Source organism: Drosophila innubila (assembly GCF_004354385.1).
Source record: "Drosophila innubila isolate TH190305 chromosome 3L unlocalized genomic scaffold, UK_Dinn_1.0 0_D_3L, whole genome shotgun sequence".
NCBI lineage: Eukaryota > Metazoa > Arthropoda > Insecta > Diptera > Drosophilidae > Drosophila > Drosophila innubila.
The window spans coordinates 3,684,790-3,704,651 of NW_022995376.1; the positions used below are offsets into that span (position 1 = coordinate 3,684,790).

Genomic DNA, 19,862 nt, shown 5'->3' on the forward strand with positions numbered 1-19,862 from the left:
AGGGAAGTGGGAAAGATGGGGAGTGAATGCTGTTGCCAACAAGAATGAAAGTAAGGAAGGAAGGAAACGCAGCACAAAACTAAACCCAAGATGAAAGCTAAACAAAAAGCGCAGGGGGCGTGGCAGCGCCTTTTTAGCTCCTGCCGATTATCTGCGGTGCTGCCAGGGGTGTATAGAGGGTGGCTGCTGGGAGGGGGGAGAGTCTGGTGTTGCTGCTGCTGCTGCTGCTGGTGGCAATGGAATTAACATTATTAGCGGAAATTCCGTTGCTTCCTTGCAAAAGAAAGGAAGACAGCTCGTGTCACTTTTAACTTGCTTTTCATTTTTTAAATGTTTTGCCGTCTCTGCATTTTTTATGACTTTGAAGCCAGCAATTTTCAAAAGGACTCTGCTCAAATGTGCTTTAAAAAAGAAGAAAACAAAAGTCCATTAGTTATTTATAACTTGGCAGATAAAAAAGCAGCAATTGCAAAGCAGAGTACACAAAAATAAATAACTAAATTCGAGTGCAATTGAAATGCGACCACAAAATGCCCAATTAAATATTTCAATATACAGAGAAAATCATAAATAAACCAGCTATATTTTTGTTATTTTTCATTTGTTTTTGTATTTCACATGCAATATTTTTCGCATTTTTTGTTCTTGTTTGCGTTGATATTTGACATACACAAACAGAGTTAAGAGAGCAGCTATCGAATGTTCTCTTTGCTTGCGCTGTGCATTTTTCAGGCGCCGCCTGAAAGTATGCAACATTTTTTTTTGAAAACGCATCGTTAAACAGCTGCATGGGCAGCACTGGTCGCAGTTGTTGTCGCTTGTGGGAGTGGGATGGAGAGAGCATTTACATTTCAACTACGAGCATGGAAAATAGCTGAAATGTTAAACAACGAATAGTAAATACACTTGTCTTATAGAAAAATATAAAATTCCTATTTAAATTGAATAAAAATGTGCAACTTATATTTAAAATTAATTAATTTATTGTATATAAAATGGCGAAAATTTAAAAATGGGAATCATTTTGCGTTACCTAAAAATATATTTAAGCTACATTTCGTTTGGTAGCTTTCAAAAAGCAGTTGTCAACAAAGTGTCTAGAAATTTATACAATTTTAATATAATACTCATACAGCGAAAATCATAAATAATTAAATATCTTATTTAGCGTATTTTTGGTGCGAGCGTGCATCGTGGTCTTAAGCCATACAAAATACTTACTTTATTTTTTAATCTTAATTTCATTATTATTTCACTTAATGCCGGCTTAACCCGCTCTTAAATATAATGCATAGAGTACTAAAAACAATTTGTTGCCCTGCAGCATTGCGCAAAATGGCGCCAGTCATGCAAACAGTAAAAGCATACAAAAAAAAAAAAACATTTTATATTTGTATACACATATTTATATATTTATGTCTGTACATATTATGAATAAAAAAAAAATGAATGCTCAACGCTGCTTAAAATGTGGGCAAACAAATGTTTTACATTGTTGAAAAGCGGCCAAAGGAATAAATAGAATAAGCTAGAATGCAATTGTCGAGAATGCCCAACTTAGAGATACCCAGCACTTTGAAAGTGCTTTCTATAAGTAACAAAACATTGCGAAAAAAACTGAGAGTCAGTTTAAACAATTTAGAAAAAATAGATTGACTTATATAGAAAAAAAAATTTCTAAATTAATAATTTTTTAAATTTCCAAACAAAAATAAATGCTGCTAATTTTTTTTTAAATGATAATACCCTTTACTAAAGCTACAGGGTATAAAAGAAAGCAGTGAAAAGCACATTACAAAATGCTTACATAAATCCAAAGACTGCTGGAGTCTGTTGGCCATTGTCCATGCCATTTGGCCTGCAGCGCTATTAACCATGGCCAAAACAGAGACTGAAAGCGAGAGCCGACAACCGACAAACCGACAGACGACAGTCCTAAAAATCCAAGCGCAAACCAAAACCAAATCTGAATCCTTTTTATGCAGCGATTTCTTTTACACACATTTTCTATTCGTTTTTCAATTTTTTTTATTTTTTTTTGTATTTTATTTTTTGCATTTCTAAGCTGTTCTAATCTGTTTGCCTTTGGCCCTTCGGCGGTTCTTTCTCTTGCCGTTTTGGCGTTGGATTTGCATTTAATTTCGTTATGATATTAGTCAGGCTTTTAGTCGGTTTTAAGCGCTGCTTAATTGGTCCACAGTGCGCACCTTTTATGAGGCATTAATATTAATGCTCTTTGCATCTTATCAGATTTGCCACGTTGACGTCACAGCCACTAAGCAGACAGTCAGCAGCCGGTGTCTGTTAGCTGGTTTTGGCTTTTTGGCTTTTTGGCTTTTTGACTTTTAAGTTTTATGCGATATTTGCATTTGTATATTTCTTTTAAAAATGATTTCCATCAAAATGTTAAATGAGCGCAAATAAACAAATGCACAGAAATAGAATTTCCATGAAAAATCGAATGCTTAAGTCCAGCAAAAAAATTCAAAATTGTGTTCAACCAATTGCTAGATAAACAAAAAGGGCCAACATAAAAAATGAATGCAGAAAGAAACGTGAGTTGAATTCTAAAATAAATAAAAGTCGGACTTACCTGTAAAATCAATAAAATTAATGTGCCCACAAAAAAGTCTTGAAAAGAAAAAATGCAGACATTTGTTATTAGTTAAATTATGAAGTCGGGCATAAAAATACGAGCACGTTGGGGTATTTCTTATTTCTTTAGGGTCCATAAAAACGTTATACTAATGTTGGCCATTTTGCTTGGGCTTTAATCAAAGCAAATGAATTTAAACGAAGCGTCTCACAGAGTCCTCGAGGACATTTACATAGCTAAAGTCGCTGTAGTGAAACGTTTTTTAAGTGAAAAAAAAGGATGCGAATAGCAGAGCATAAAAAAGACGAGCACTTCAAAATGTAAAGCAACGCAACAAAAAGGGGAAAGAGAACTAGAAATATATAAAGAGGGGTCAAAGAGGAGTTCAAATTGAAGAAGCAGCAAGCGAGCTGCTTTTTATTTGCTCGAGGATTTGTATAGCTGGAGAGGATAAGCGCTGTATCCGTTATCCTTTGTGTTTGCTCGAATTTAATGCAATCTAAATATTTGTGGCAGACTTCGTTTGCCTCTTCTTCTTCTTCTTCCGTCTATCATTGCTTTTTCCCCTTCCTTTTTTTATCTTCTTCTATTTTTTATGTTTTCAGCAGTCTGAATGTTTTATTTAAATGGATTTCGTTTCGGTTGCTTTGTGGTGTGAACAGGCGAACAAGTTAATGTTTTAATGCTCTTTGAGACGAGCTTAAAGCACAGCAGAGAGTATGTATAATACAACTAGTTAGAGCGAGACGCACATAGTGTCAAATGCTAGACAGTTAAGGGATTAAAGCTTCAAGCTAAAAGCTTTAATTGCAATAGTTAATCCTGCTTTCAGTTACTTTCAAGAGTTCTTTAGATTGACTTCTTTTCTAAAAATAACTCTTATTTAGTACATTTTATAAAAAAAATCAAAATATAAAAAAACAGGATTGTTTCGTAAATTTTTCAAAACTATGTTTTCGCATTTTTCAAATAAAATAAAAAAATTTAGTTTTTTTAAGCTATTTATTTTATACTTTGAAATAATTGTTATGTTGTAATATTTAGTTTTTTAATTATTTACTTGTTGTTACTATCAATTTTCTATTATTTAGTGTTAAAATAAATAAAAAATTGTATAAATAAAAAATTGTACAAAACTGTAGAAAGATAAACGCATAATTTTTAATGTCCAACTTTCGACAAAGTTTTTTATAAACTTCATGAAACTTAATTTTAGCATCTAAAAAATATTCTACAAATGAGAAATCTTTTAAAAATTATTGCAGATCAATTACAATAATATGAAATGGTTGATTTTTCAAAATAAACTTTTAGCAAATGTTAATTCGTTGCATTTTATATCCACACTAGACAGTTGGCTATAAATAAACCCACACATAATGTTTTTCATGTTAATGAACTTATGTGTAAAGCTCATAATTTGCTTGAATTAATGCTAAATTTGTTTCTAGTGTGTGTGTTTTTGTATGTGGCTTGAAAGCATTTCATTTTTGGCAATTTATTATTAATTCTGCCAATATGCCTAAATCTATTTTCTATGAATTTTCAACATTTGCTTAGCTATTTTTAGCCTGACATCTGGAATCAGGTATTGTCGATAGACAGCGAAGAAAGCAGCGCCCGAGGGTGGGGGGAGGAGAAGAAGGGGGGTATATGTAAGGTGTTAATGTGTTGATCTTTTGAATAAGGCGCACGCCATGCAAATTGTGTAGCTAAAATTAAAATTATGGTCAACATTTATCATGTGTGCGCAGAAATGCGCAGCAAATTTCACTCACAATAGACACAAAGTTCACAATGAGCTGACAGACAAACAGATTGACAAGGATATGCAGGATCAAACAAGGACTCAGCTACACTAAGCCAGACCATAATAAATATTGGTTTTTATTACCTTTGAGGGCGTGTCTCCTAGAATTTTTTATTACTCGCTATCTGTCTCTGTTTCTGCCCCTCTCACTCTGTCTCTCTCTCTCTGTCTATCTGTCCCTCTCTTTTTGGTATTATTGCCATGTCATTTTCATTTAAATTGTTGTCATAAAATGCTTAAATCTAGGTCCATATCTACGCATTCGTTATCCTTGACAAAATGTATAATTTGCGCGTGAAAATTGCAATTTGTTTTTCAACAAGTGCACAATACTAAATATAATATGATTGCTGTTTGTTGTCTCATTCTATGGCCATAAATTTATTGGCCAATATGCTGCGTTCTGTGTCAGTAGAATTCTTCAAGTGGCAGACAATTAAAAACGTATATGTAAATTAGCAAAAAATTAGTAAATGAAACTGAAATTAATGACGTCAATTTGTTGGCCATTTTGGCTGTTCTCTTAACCTGTTCCAGTTGCCAAAAAGGGCACATTTTGGCGTCAATTTGTTTGTTGTTTGCATTTAAAATTAGAATTATTTACACACTAATTATAATTACTGTGTCGAGGCTGTTGTTGTTTTTGGCAGTGCTACAGTGGCTGCAATTAGCAACAGTCACTAAAAGTTGCCTATAAATAAATATGCACACGAGCTGCGATTTTTGCCAGCTGCCTCTGGGACTCCCTCTCCCCCTCTACACCCCTTTAACCCCTGGAAGGTGCCACAAAATTGTGCAGTAGCAAAAATTGTTTTATTTGCTGGCGCCAATGGGCTTAGCTATTATTTATCTGCGCTGCTTGAATGGGTGCTCTAGGAAACAACAATAATAAGGGCTACAAACCTTTAATACTTTGGAAAAGGTGCGTATCAATGTATGGAACATATTTTAGAAACCCCTGAACACAAGTTTTTACTTAATTATTTATGTTATGTCGCTTAAATGCATTTGCAAAAAATATAAAAGCAGTCAGGATAACATAATATAAATATTTAAAATTAACAATATATTGTAATAGACTAAAATTATAAATTTTTATTAATAATAATACTAAATATATTTAATAATATACAATTTTAAATGAATACTGCAAGGTTAAAAAGTTGTAGAGTTTGGCTCACAACAATTTACCTTTTTCAAATATATAAAATCATATTTTATTTTTTTTAAATTGTTTTTTATATTTTTAAAATTTTTTTAATATTATAGTAAATTTAATAAAAAGCTTTCCTATTTTTATTATTTTTTCAATGTTTTAAAATACATTTATACCTAGACAATATTTATAAAAAAAAATGTTTTTCCTATTTAAGTATTTTATTTATAATATATTGTATTGTATAGTAAATTTTAAATTTGTTCCTTTTTTGTATTTTCTTGCTTTAAAATACATTTATACTTGGACAATATTTAAAAAAAAAAGTTAATTATTTTAGTATCTTATTTATAATATAATGTATTGTATGCCAATTTTTAAATATGTTCCTTTATTGTATTTTCTTGCAGTTCGTCGGCTGGGAGGAGGTGCCGCGTCCAAATACCCGAGCCGAAATTGTGCAGGCCATGCGTCGCATACGGGTGAGTTATCTGTATTAAGTGTATTAAGCATACGCAGCGTAAGCCGAACAATGAATTTTGCTTTGTGCCTCAACAAAGTTGTTATCCCGCATGGGCAACAAAGCGAAACTTTTGCTCCACTGCCAATTAATGAAAGTTTCCTTTAAATTTTCGTAACTTTCTTGCGCTGCCTAAAAGCAGGCAACACTTTTTTTCTTGTTATTGTTTGGTTTAGCGCCACTGTCAATGTGTCAATGTGCTTTGATTACAGTTAGAGAAGCCACGACTGAGTGAAAGCAACAGCACATCAGGCATGTTTATCTGCCACGCCCCCTTACGCCTCACAAACACACACATAGCAGCTTTCTGTTTGCCTGCTTAGCTCCACAATTTGGTTGAATCGTGCGTGAGTTGGCTTAAATATTGTTAGCTGCTACGACATGTGTGTGTCTGTGAGTGTGTGTGTGTGTGTGTGTGTAGTAGCCTTGTCTGGCTGCCATTTGGGGCTTGGCTAATATGGCGCTTGTTATTGTCATGTCTTGCCATTAGAGGCAAACGTCAAAGGCAGCCAAATGTTAATTGAAAATTCGTCAATTTCCACAGTTGAATACGTGACATTTATAATATTGTCTCACTCTAAATTTCTATCTCTCTCTCCTTCTCTCTTTTCTAGTACGAGTGCAAAGTGCAGAATCTGAAGAAGCGTAAGGTGACGATACAAATATCCGTAAACGGCGTTCGTGTTGTGCTCAAGAAACGTCGACGAAAAGTAAGTCAATGTCAACATACATCCATCAATATAAACAATAACAATTGACTGACATTCTGTTATTGTTATTCTCGCACACTTTTGACAGAAAAAGAACTGGACCAATGACCCCGAGGAAATCGAGTTGCTCAATCATCCCATCTATAGAATATTTTATGTGTCCCACGACAGCAGCGATCTCAAAATATTCAGCTACATTGCACGCGATGCCAGCACGGATACATTCAAGTGTTCCGTATTCAAAAGTCACAAAAAGGTAAGCAAATAATTCCATTTATTTATGTAGACATCAATCCTTAAGCTTTACAAAACACACATTATTTACCTAATAATTTTTGTACAATTGTCACTGTGAAATATTCTTTTGATTTTGTCTAAGTTTAAATTATAATAAGCACACGTTGCACTATCGTATTTAGTTAGTACCCTTTACCCCCCGCCTAAAAACATCTATCCCCACTGCGTCTAGTCTAAATATAAAATACATTTGTACATTTGACAGTTTGACTGTCCTGTTTTTCGCAAAATGTTCTCTCATATGCACAAATTTGGCTGTCATCCAGCGGGGAGGAAGATGGGGAGTTGGAGGAGGGAGAAGAAAACGCAAACAAGCAGTAAATAAACAAATAAGTGCGATATGCACAACTGAATAACATTAGTTGGTTTACATATACTTACATACTTATTTATGATTGAATAAAAATCATGTTTTTAATAGGATATGATCAACTTTACAAGCTTTAAAAAATATTAACTACAAATATACAAAAAGAACATTGGATATTTAAAAAAAAGCCCCATTTAAAAGAAGTCCAGCTTCCAGGACTGTTTTTAGTGTTTTTAAATTAGATATTTTTTTTTGTTCAAATAAAAGTTGAAAAGTTAATTTTTAAATATTAATTTTTAATGTTTTTAATAGGCTTTGATCAACTTTACAAGCTAAAAAAAATATTAACTAAAAATATACAAAAAGATAATTAGATATATGAAAAGGAACCATTTAACATAAGTCCAGCTTCCAGGACTGTTTTCAGTGTTTTTAAATTGCATAATGCTTTTTTATTTAAATAAAAGTTGAAAAATTAATTTTTAAATATTTGAAGCTATAACTAAAATTTAAATATAGTCATTTTTATAGATCTGTTAAATGTTATCCGAGGATTTTTTGTATATTTATATTTAATATAAGTTAACTGACCTTAAATAGACAATGCAAAAATTTACCGAAGTGTGTTAATAAATAATATAATATTTTTTTTTTCAAATCATAAATAAGAGTTAAAATTAATTGATATCAAAAAATAATTTCTAAATAAAATAAAAGTCAGCAGCTTTGATATATTCGTTTTCTGATTCCTTCTTTAAGAACACTCTAGGTGCTATAAGGACTTCTCTTATTTAAGTTATCGAATAAAAACAATCTTTAGCTGAAATTTTAAACATGAATTCAGATAGCTTCAACTCTTAAATTGCATACATTTCACAGAAGTGAAAGTCAATTATGAAATTCAGTTGAATTATAAACAAACTTCCATTTCAAAGAGACTTCGCTGATTTGTTGTTTCTAATTTTAAATAGCTTACAAATTACAAATAAATCTGTCTTTAAACTTAAATCAATTTCACTGAAGTGAGAGTCAATTAACTTGCGAGTATAGTATTTGTGGATTGTTAGTTGAATTATTCACAAATTGCGATTTCACAGAGACTTTTCGGACTTGTGTTTTCTGATCAAACATCATCTTAAATGGCATTCATCAGTGTCCAGCCAACAGACACAGACACATTTCTCAGTCACATTACTTGGCATTAAAATTAAAATCGAAATGTTCAACAGTCAAATGTTAGAAGCAGCTGTCTGTCTGTCTGTCTGTCTGTCTGTCTGTCTGTCTGTCTGTCTGTCTGGCTGTCTGTTTGTCTGTTTGTCTATTCGGACTGACGGTCAGGCGGTGTGCCATATTTCCGTATTATGGCCAATGTCTGGTCGACTCACTTTGGCAAATAAAAACTTGGCCAAAACTGCGGCGACTGGCACTCAACTTGATCTGCTGCCTTCCCCACTTCAGTTGGCCGCGAATTTGGTTTAAACAAATGGATTTTACTTTGTTGTTGCCAGCGAAATGCATTTGCTTTGACTTGTTATGCTTTGTGGTTCATTGCAGCCGTTTGGAGTATGAGACACGCCTCCTTTTGGCCTTCAACTTTGGCTTTAGGCAATGTCAATGTCTGGCATTTCTATTTTCAGCACAGCTTTTCAATTAACCAAGGCATTTCGGGTTTTAAAAAACAGAACAGGCTGTCGAAATGGCTGACAAGTGACACAGTAAATTAAGGACAGGCCAAGTCACACACACACACACACAGGCACACACGCACACGTCTGTGGCACGTGTTATACCTTAGTTTATTTGACTAAATTGCGCATACGCCATGTGCGTCAGTCGGGCGATCTAAGTGCAACGTTTAACGACAATAAACAATAAAAACCGAGCACAGCAATGAACAGAAAGTGCAACGCAATTTGCACTTTGTACGCGAGCAATATAATTATTATTTTGGTATCGTGAGCAGCGTCAAAATAAACAGCAGACAGTGCGTTGAAAGCGTTTGATTTATGGCTAAGATTGGCCATAAGAATAAGCTAGCAAATCACTGGGAAAAATTATATAAAAATGAAAATGAAAAGCGCCATTGTTTACTTCCGCGAAACACAAAGCAGTGACGTCACAAATCGCACATCGCGCATACGCCGTGTGGAACCAGCAGGCAATCACACGGAAAATCGACGAAAAAAAAAAAAAATACCAATTGACCAAAACAAACGCAGCGTGAACAAAAAATTAGACCAAATAATAGAGAAATAAACGGACGCGTTAACAGCTGAGTGGCGAAAGCTTTTTGGGCAACAAAAAAAATGAGAAAGCTTCAAAAACCGAAACCGGCTAACTGACGATCCATCACAGATCGCAATCGTTTCTCTGTTTCTCTGTTTGTCGGCCATTTTCCATTGTCCAGTGCCTTCTCGACTTCTCGCCGCTGCAGACGTGTGTGGAACATAGAGAAACATATTCTATATGATATATAAATAATATAAATTGCATAATTTATAGCAGAGTGTGCGTGTGTGAAGTGCAGTGAAGTGTAGTGTAGCAAATAACTCAAAAAAGCACTGGGTAAAAATCATAAAAAATAGATTTACAAAAATTCAATCAGCTCAAAGAGATATTTTAAACAAAAGTCCCATAATCTACACAAATTCTGAGAAATTTAAAATTAACATGTCACACATTTTAATTAAATAAATTCAGGCAATGGCATGTCAAATGCTTTAAACAACATATTTTGTTAGTCCATAGATCAACAGGCAAAATATTAAAAATGTTAATGAAAATACAAAAGAAAAGCAAATGTGAAACATACGCCAGGAAAAGTGTTTGTCATGGATTTTCTGACGCCATCAACAGGCAAAAAAATAATAATATTAACAACAACAACAAATCATTAAATATATATTAGCTACAAAAGTAAATGAAAATTGTCAAAAGCACTGGAAATTAATTACAAAAAACAAAAGGCGCAAAACGTGTCGAGAAAAAGGCTAAGGGAAAGTTGTCTATAAATAAAATAATATTAGTGCCATTTATGCTAAGAAGTATAAACAAAATGTTAGACCTTGTCTACTTAAAAGAAGAACTGACGCACTTTCAACTTGTTTATGCATATTAAACGTTAAAAATGCCGCAATCAAACTTAATTTTCATTTTCATTTTCATTTCGATTTCCATCATCTTCAAATGCCCACGCAAGAAATTGTTAATGAGCCCACAGGTAGCTAAAAAGGCTAAAATAAATAAATAAATTATATGTGAATGGTTAATCACAAAGAGTAAAAGAGAGAGAGAGTGAGTGTGAGAGAGAAGAATAACACGTGATGGGCCATGAAATATTTATGTATGAATTATCCAATCTATTTATAAGCTTTGCGTTAATTTGAATTAACAATAAATGAGCCAAAGTTTGATTGAGTTGCCTTTTGGATTACAACGATTTTCCCTTTGCTCTTTATTTGCCCATACATGTGATCTTTCTCTGTGTGTGTGTGTGTGTGTGTGTTTGAGCCAAAATGGCAGCCACAAAACGTTGAATTTTCAATTAGTCTGCGGTTTTTCGCTTGCTTTTCTTTTGCTCTCTTTGTTTTTGCATTTAAACCAAAATAGATCCATTATTTTAATAGCCTGCTCTAAAGTATTTCGAAAATCGAACTGGATGGCCAAGAAAGTGTGTGCGTGTGTGTGTGTGTGTGTGTGTGCTTGGTTGTGTGTGGTACAATTTGAGTATATAACAAAAAGTCTGCGGCTACTTGAAGTGTGTAGTTGTGTGTATCTCTGTGTGTATTATTTAATGTAAATGAAAATTTTGAGTATGCTATTCTGGCATGACTAATGAAAAGTTAATTAGCAACTGTCAAGCATGTTAAGCCAGATGAAACCACGTGCGAAATTTGCAGCTTGCAACTGGCAACTTGCAACGTGTGGCAGCAACTGCGGTGGTTGCGGTTAATGTGGTTGCCGCGACTTATGACCACAGTGAAACAAGCGGCAACTGAGCCATAAAATTATTCTTATTTAATAGATGCAGGACTTGTAGTTACCCTTTGATTTCAATGAATCATACGAATTCAGAAAACTTTTTTAGATATTACAAAAATATGGAACAAATTCTGAGAATAACACATTAAGAAACCCTAATATGAATAAATAAAAAAGAGATCGTAAATAAGGAAATTCAAATTTTAATAGAATATTAAGTGTACAAAAGCTTGGAAACAAAAAACGTTGCATATAATACAATAATTAAAAAATGCGGGCATTTAAATTATTTTTATAAATTACAATTGCCCACAGTAATAATATTTAAATATTTAAAACCCTTTTTGATTCTACATGTCTTAAAATAAATAGTTAGATAAATTGTTATGATTTTTTGTTGGCATTTGTTTTTATAATAATTTTGAAATTTTGCTAAAATGTATAACAAAAATATTAAAGTTTAAAAGCCCAAATCTTTTCTATTTTAATTAAAAGTTGAAATATTTAATAAAATCAATAATAAATCAATAATAATAAAAATAATAAAATAAAATATATTTTTGGAAAATCTATTTATTTTTTGTTATAATAAAATCTAGCTTTATTTAATAAAATATATTTGATAATGGCTTTTTTAATTTTCAAATTTCTTTCAAATTTCTCCGATTTCTTCTTCCTAATTTTTATTTCCTAACAACATTATTCTTAATTTTTGTTTCCATATTTTTATTTCAACATCAAATATTTCCTTGTTTTATTTTCACATTTTTATTTTCAATTTTTGTTATTCTTACTACTGCTTTTTGACATTTTCATAGGGAATCTTTGACTTATTTTCTAAAATTTACTTTGCTTGAGCACACCTCACTGCTTACAATATTTCCAGGGTATTGGCCATAAAAATGCGGCACTAAAAAGCTCGAGCAACGAACCGTTTACATATGCGTGGCGCAAAAGATTTTCTGTAAAATTTTCCCTTATGACAAAAGAAAAACAAAACGAAGCACAGAAAAAACAAAAACACAAACACAAACACAACAAACTGAACTGTACTGGCAGCTTGTTGGCTTTTGCAAAAGTCAAATGGAAATTAAAAATCAAATAAATACATAAATATGTGTACAAAGCGACTTGATGGCAAAGTTACTTAACGATCTTTTGCATACATCATAAATATTCAAGTAGTTTTCCCAAGAAAAACGAAACGAAATGAAATGAAAAACTCTTATTTTATTATATATTTATTTATTTAAATTTTCATTTGATGTGGCGCTGTAACTAAATGTAAATTGCCAAACACTTTAAGCCAATTCAAATGAGTTTTTTATAGTTGCTTATTTGATTTATAGGCAATGACGTCAGCTAAAAAGAGAGAAATAAATAGTCAGTCAGTCAGTTGGACTGTTAGACAGACAGAGAGGCAATCAATCGACACATTTGCTACCTTTACTTTGCCGGTTGAGACACGCTGCGTATACGCAATGTTTGTATACGCACTGTTATCCATGCGATTTATATATAAATCAGTTTTTTAAGTGCCAGCAATTTTGTAATTCTTTTTGTTTGATTGTGCAAACTACGCGTAATTCTGTCTGCGCTTGTCAAAATAATTCAAATTGATGTCTCGTTAATGTCATGCTTCTTACTAGCTGAAAGTTGTAGTTGTAGTTGTTGTTTTTATTACTATTGCTTTTGCTGTTGCTCTACAAAGTGAATAAACATTGATGGACAAGCAAATAAGTGTTGCCACCATTAAACTCTTGGCAACAGGCTAAATTCAACAGAGAATAGACAAAATTCAAGCATACACTTTGAAAGATTCCCAAGAAAATGTCTAGCTAAATGATTTATGTTTTTAGCTATCTATTATCAAATAGCTAAAGAAAATCACTTTTCACAGCAAGTTGAAGCTTCAATTCCCTTGCGTCTTTTTTTTTCTAGAGCAGATATGCTATATTAAGTTATTACCTTATGGTTATGCCTTTTTATTTTGAAAACTAAACATTTTTATTTCTTAATAATTAATAAAAATAAGTGTATGCTCCAAAATTAAAATCAATTTTAATTTTTTCTGTCTCATTTTACTTTACTTTAAATAAGTTCTTTATACAAAATCTCAGCTCCTTTCTTCATTAATAATAAAGACCAGTTTTTAAAATTTATACAACAATTAATGAAAAATACAAAAAATATAAAAATATGATGCGTTTCTCTAATTTATAGATTTATGAGTTCTTGATGCAGTTTTTTGAAGTCGATAGTTGTTATTTTTCACAAAAATTCTTAATATTTCTTGTATTTTTATCAGAGTAGTGCAGTTTTAAACTATATTAATTAAGTAATTATCAGCTTGAAATCAACTTGAAATAAAAGTAAAAATCTATACAACATTTATAATTTTACAACTGAGATATGAAATCGCAAAGAAATACACAGAAATTTTAAGCAGACTCAGTGCTTTACTCTAAATATAAATACAGTATTTTAGAGTATAAATAAATTTAAATAAATCATGCAAAAATAGTTTATGTAAAATTGTAGTGATTTTAAATACGTTCTGTGAGAGTATAAGTAACAAAATATTTATAGCGACATATAATATACTTAGTTTCGATTAGTTTTCGCCGAAATCGCAACAAATTGTGTTTCAATTACTAAGCATAATTCTTAAGAAAATGTTTTAAATGGAGACCTTCAAGTTGTTGTCTTTGTGCCAGTCAAAATGCAATCAGCTGATTCATGATTCAAATGAACAGAACCAAACTGAGTGCGAGTATATGCGAGTATTCAAACGAATGCAAATCATTCACTTTAAGATTTGATGTCTGACAATGATTAAACCAAACAAAACGTCCCAAGAGATTGACAGAAAGCAACAGAAATCCAAAATGCAGCTGACTGAATTTTGTAAATTTAAATTGAATTAAAAAAAAAGTACGATCAATAAAAAGAAAGTAAATAATTAAAATTTAAGGAAATATTTATAAATAGGCAAGCAAAACAAATGAAAGTTGCAATAAATCATAAATATATATATATTAATACTAAAAATTGCAAAGCAAAGAAACAAAAGCAAATGTATATTTAAAAAAAAAAAGTATATAACTGAAGGTGCGAGAAATGTGGAAAATGTGTGAACAACCTGGGCCAAGGAGCAACAATAGCCCACGGACAGCTAAACAATTATGAAATTAATAGTCGCTTAATTGCCAGCGATTATTGAAAACAAATATTGAAAGAGATTGAAGCGCATTGAACCGCATTGAACAGCATTGAACTCGGTGAAAATTATAAAAAATAGCTGTTGATAAAAGTGAAAAGTGTGTGAGAGAGTGGATAAAAGTTGACCAAGTTGTTTTTTTGGCAACAGTTCATTGTACGCCGTGTTTTGGCCATGAAGCATGAGAAGTGTGTTAACATGGCCGCCAATGGCACGCCTCCAACACTAAAGCGTAAGCAGCCGTCAAATTTAACGGACTCTAGCCATACACGTAGTCCCATTACCAAGGCCTTTGACTTTTTGCCCTGGCCCAGAAGTCGCAGCAAGGCGACAACAAATTCAAATACAAATACAACTGCCAGCAGCAGCAAAGCGGAAACGGAAACGGATAGAGAGCGAAATGGAGAGGTGCATTATCAACGGAATATATTTCGCAGTGGCGGCGGTTTAATACGCGACATTTTGGTGGGCGACAAGGACAAGCTGCAGCGCGAGAAAGAGAGAGAGAAGCCACCGCAATCTCCTCTCTCCATAGCCAAAAAGGCGCAAAGAAAACAAAAGCAACTGGCACGCAATAAGAGTCTCGATATACGTGAACTTATTGGCTGTGTGGAGAACGAATTGGCGCCGAGAACAACAAGCGCACAAAATGGCGGACAGCGTTTCCTGGACGACACATATCTGGAAAGTAAACCCAGGCATATTCTATTCAACGACGAGGAGAACACAGTGTATCTGATTAAAAAGGAACAACCTGTGGCAGCTAGCAAGGCGCTGAAATCCTCCAACAGCTCCAGTTCCAGCTGCAATGGCGATGTGCTGAAGGCGCGTCTCAAATTCAAACGGTTGCCCAGCGATCATTATGAGGCTTCTCCGGAGGCACTGCGTCGTGCCCAGCAGCTGTATCAGCGCTCCGAGCAGCGTCACATGCTGCAGCGACGCAAAAGTCTCAGCGATTCGCATTACGAGCAGCAGAGCAGCTCCAGCTTGAGCAGCGGAGGCAGCAGCGGAGTAGGAGCAGGAGGAGCAGGAGGAGCAGCAGCAGTGTTAACAGTCAATGCCGCTGGCATTATGCTGGAGCGACCCAAAACAGATAAGCCGCGCAAGAAGCTGTCATTTCGGGAGCCCATTGAAGCGGGTCTGGCACTCTCCTCCCCCTCCCCCTCCCCCTCAACCCTCGGTGCTGTCCTGTCGCGTCAGGAGCGACAGCGACGTCGCAGTTCGCCGCTGGAGCGCACATTGTTGCCAGATTGTGATAATTTATGCAATAATCGCACAAAGGATGCCATTTCCTGTGCCATCTCCACCACAGTGCCAACTGATGTTGAGGTGAGACGCCACAGGGCGTATACGTAATCTACTTTGTTTGCACCCACACACTCTCTATGTCTCAGCCTCCATATGCATTATTGTTTGGCTAACTTAATTGCTTGCTGTGACGATTAATATTAATTGTTTTCTTATACTTACACTGAAAAAAAAAGACCAACTTCTAAAATCAAAAACATTCATCTTACAAAACTTTATTTTTAAAATAAGAACCAAGGCTGCAAACCGGTTCTGCACCGAACCTCATAGAACCGTTTCGGTTCGGGTTCTTAAGCAGCCTGAACCGGTTCATTAACCGAACCCTTAAAATTATTTACTTTGCGAACCCGAACCTAAGCCGAACCGCAATTATTTGAGACTTCGGATTAAATCTTCAAATTTTTCTATATTAAAGTCTTCGAAGAAATTTTAATTATCAGCAAAATTTGGTTTCTTTTTTTTTAAATTAAAGTATTTAAAAATGTAGAGAAAAATTTATAACAATAAAAATATTTTTTTGTATGAAATTGAACCAAGGTTCGAACCCAAACATTGGGTTCATGGGGTATATAAACCAATTCGCGAACCGAACCGATGTCTTATTTTATAGTTCGAACCGCTGAACCGAACCTTAAACAAAATTTTGCAGGTTTGCAGCCTTGAATACAAATCTTAAGTTGTTAGGAAAGTTAGAAAAACCGCTTCAGTTGTGTAGAGCAGTAGGCGCCGGTTCGAATCCCACTAGTAACAAATTAAAATAAACATTTATAACATTAGCAACAACAGAATCAATGAAATAAATTTAAAAACAATATATATATATTCAAAAAATAGTTTTTAATTTTTTTTATTTTTTGATTTTAAATTTTAGAATATTTATTCTTCAAATAAGAACTTAGTCTTATTTAAAATGTTTTTAAAACCAAGTTGTGTTTTCCTTAATTCGACAATTTTATGTTCTCGACGCATTTTTTAGACCAAAACTCGTAGTTTTGAGACCAAAATCATGATTTTAGAACATTTTTTTTATCAGTGTACTCCGGCAATCATTAACACATTTCTCCTTTCATGTTATCTTTGCAGTCTCAGGCGATGCGCATTGTGCGCACTGTCGGACAAGCCTTTGAAGTGTGCCACAAATTTAATCTTCATAAGAATTCCCTGGAGCCCAATGACGAACGCTCCGATGTCTCATCGTCCGAGCTGCTCGATGTCGAGCAAATCAGCGAGCAGCAGCTCAGCGAAGATGGCGGCCTCTGTGTGCTGGCCAGCGAGTCGCCAAAGAAAGGTGAGTTCAAGTCACTTAATATATCAAATATTCGCAGAAATCGTACTATAGTTCTTCAGGCTATTCAATCTTAAAATATTCCTTTGTTATAATTTCTTTAAATTTTTTTAAGCTGCTTAAAAAATATTACTCGTTCTTAATATTTATTTAAAATTTGCCACTTTTGAAAATATGGCAAATATTAGATATTACATTTTTTTTAATGTTGCTTAGATAATATAACATACTTACAATAATTATTTGAAAAATTCGCAAAATTGTACAAAAGCTTAAATTTTAATTAAGCTTTTTTCAAATTTGTTTATATTGCTTAGATAGAAATATAAATTCTGAAAGGCTATTCAATAATAACAAAATAATAAATAAGCTTCAAATTTTAATAAATACTCATAAGCGGAAGTCGCAAATAATAGTAAACACATTTCAATGTTTTCAATATATAATGTTGGTCAAAAACTGAAAAGTGTCTGAGCCGTAACAATATAAAATAACACTTTTTTACAGACAAATAACAAACAATACATATTTGCAATGTGGTCATTGGCTCAGTATCCCACTATTATGTTTTATATATTAGGCATAAATTAAAAAGTGTCAGAGCAATAACAACTTCAAATAACACTTTTGTACGAGCAAAACAAATCAAGTGAACTGGAGAACTGTTCAATGGTTTGTTTAAAACTAAAAACTATCAGTTCACGTATTAATTTATTGTATCTAACAAAACAACAAATAATCGCAATAATAATAATCGTAAATTAATAAATAATAATTAATAAATAAACTGAACAATTTTAGTAGGAATTACGCTTAACAACTAATAAAAAAAAGACTTTCTAAACTTGAAGCTATATGATTTTAGCTTAAAATTAAATTAAGGTTCTTTTAACCGATAAGAATTTTAAGAACAACACACAAACTAGCTTAAAATATTTTTTTCAACATAAAAATAGAGAGAAAAACATACAAAAAAAATGTTTGCTTGAGCAATGACAGCAGCAAATAGAATACCGAATTGCAAGTGACATTTTGTTTGGTTTATTCGATGTGTACGACAATAACTTTTATTTGACAGGCAATCTTAAAGTGATGAGTGATATATGCGAGTTCTGCTCATAATGTAACACTTGTTTCAAATTTAATTTGAATAGTATTAAAACCATATTTATTTATAGATATTAACTTTATAATTTTAACAGTATAAAACCTATATTTATATAAAGTGATGAGTGATATATCATAATGTAACACTTGCTTCAAATTTAATTTGAATAGTATTAAAACCATATTTATTTATAGATATTAACTTTATAATTTTAATAGTAAACCTATATTTATATAGATATATTGGCATGTGTATGTGATTATTTGAATGATAAAATGTATGATAGCCCCTTTCTTTTTTTTCACTGTCCATATCATTCACCCAGTCGCTGGGTCGTTGTTCGCAATAAATAAATGAAAAGCTTTCGACGCTGACGTTGTCGCTTCCTGGGGCGACCGACTCGGCAAACTGGGAAAACTGGGAAAACTCGGCAACTGTTGCAACTGGCAACTGGCAACTGCAGCTGGCCACTTGTGGCTACCCCTTGCAACTTTGTCCCCTTTGGACACGTCTGGACTGCATTAGCTTACAATTCGGTTTCAGTTTTGGCCTTGCAATGCAAATTTGGTGCTGTTTAATTTCGAATTCAGTTCAGTTCAATTCAAATTTGCATTTAAATTGCATTTGCCAAGCATAGTAAACTCAAAGAGAGGGAAGAAGTAGAAAAGGGGGAAGGGGGAGCCAAAAGCGGTTGACATTTAAATATGCCACACTTAAGAATTTTATGGAAATTAATAAACAATTAAATATGAATCGCTAGAGTATAATAAAACAAATTAATGCAATTCATTAGCCAAATAAAAAACCCAACAGAAATAATAAATATATTGCAATATTGAAACATTAAACATGAGCTAAAACAGCAAGACACTTCAATTTCCACGAATTGCCTTCATTTTCCAATCACCTCACAATTTTCAGGCACTTTGACGTCACCAACGTAACGTCGACGTTGCCAAAAATTATAGAAAAAAGAAATATTTCAATTTCATACTTTTTTTCTCAATCCGCTTACACTTGTTCCCCTCTTTTGCAATAATTTGGCTAAAAGAAGCGCACGACATCATTCGCAGAAAATTCACGGAAAATAGCTAATATATTCAAGTATCTCGAGTGCCAGACAGATGATTATAGACGTATTGTATACGCCCCGTGTTACCAGCGAATTTACGTGTAATGCAAAACGGAAACTTTGTCGCCAGGTTACTTCAAATTCAAATTCAAATTCGAACAAAGCACGCATAAAACACGTGCCTGTCGCATGTGGGCGTGGCAGGTTTTTTTTTTGGGGGGGGGGGGGCGGCCATTTGGTATTTGGCATGGCCAAGACAGTCGTGTGCCAAAAATACAAATTCAGAATATTTATTTGCATTAAAAACCACACAAAAATTTACTGAAATCTATATAAGGTCGTGTAATTTTCTATACCCTATAGTTATAACAATTTTTAAGAGTGTACAATATTTTTAAAATATATTTAAAGTGTTATTAGTTGCTTAAAATGCAATTTTTGAGATGCCAGCATTAAGTTTGTTTTGCTTTTAATTATTGCAGAGTATTT

At 33.2% G+C, this 19,862-nt stretch overlaps 1 protein-coding gene across 5 annotated transcripts in view; it reads left to right on the forward strand.

Moving 5' to 3' along the window:
* The window catches only part of LOC117787439 (capon-like protein), a 66,361-nt gene that overhangs the window by 37,178 nt on the left and 9,321 nt on the right, over positions 1-19,862 (forward strand). For 3 of the 5 annotated variants that reach the window (XM_034625967.1, XM_034625966.1, XM_034625969.1), the window contains exons 3-6: positions 5,973-6,044; positions 6,697-6,792; positions 6,881-7,048; positions 16,992-17,196. In XM_034625967.1, the coding sequence (XP_034481858.1) occupies positions 5,973-6,044; positions 6,697-6,792; positions 6,881-7,048; positions 16,992-17,196 (541 nt within the window). Of the gene's footprint in view, positions 1-5,972; positions 6,045-6,696; positions 6,793-6,880; positions 7,049-14,375; positions 15,930-16,991; positions 17,197-19,862 lie in introns of those variants that run through there. The other 2 variants (XM_034625968.1, XM_034625965.1) reach the window with 2 other exon arrangements.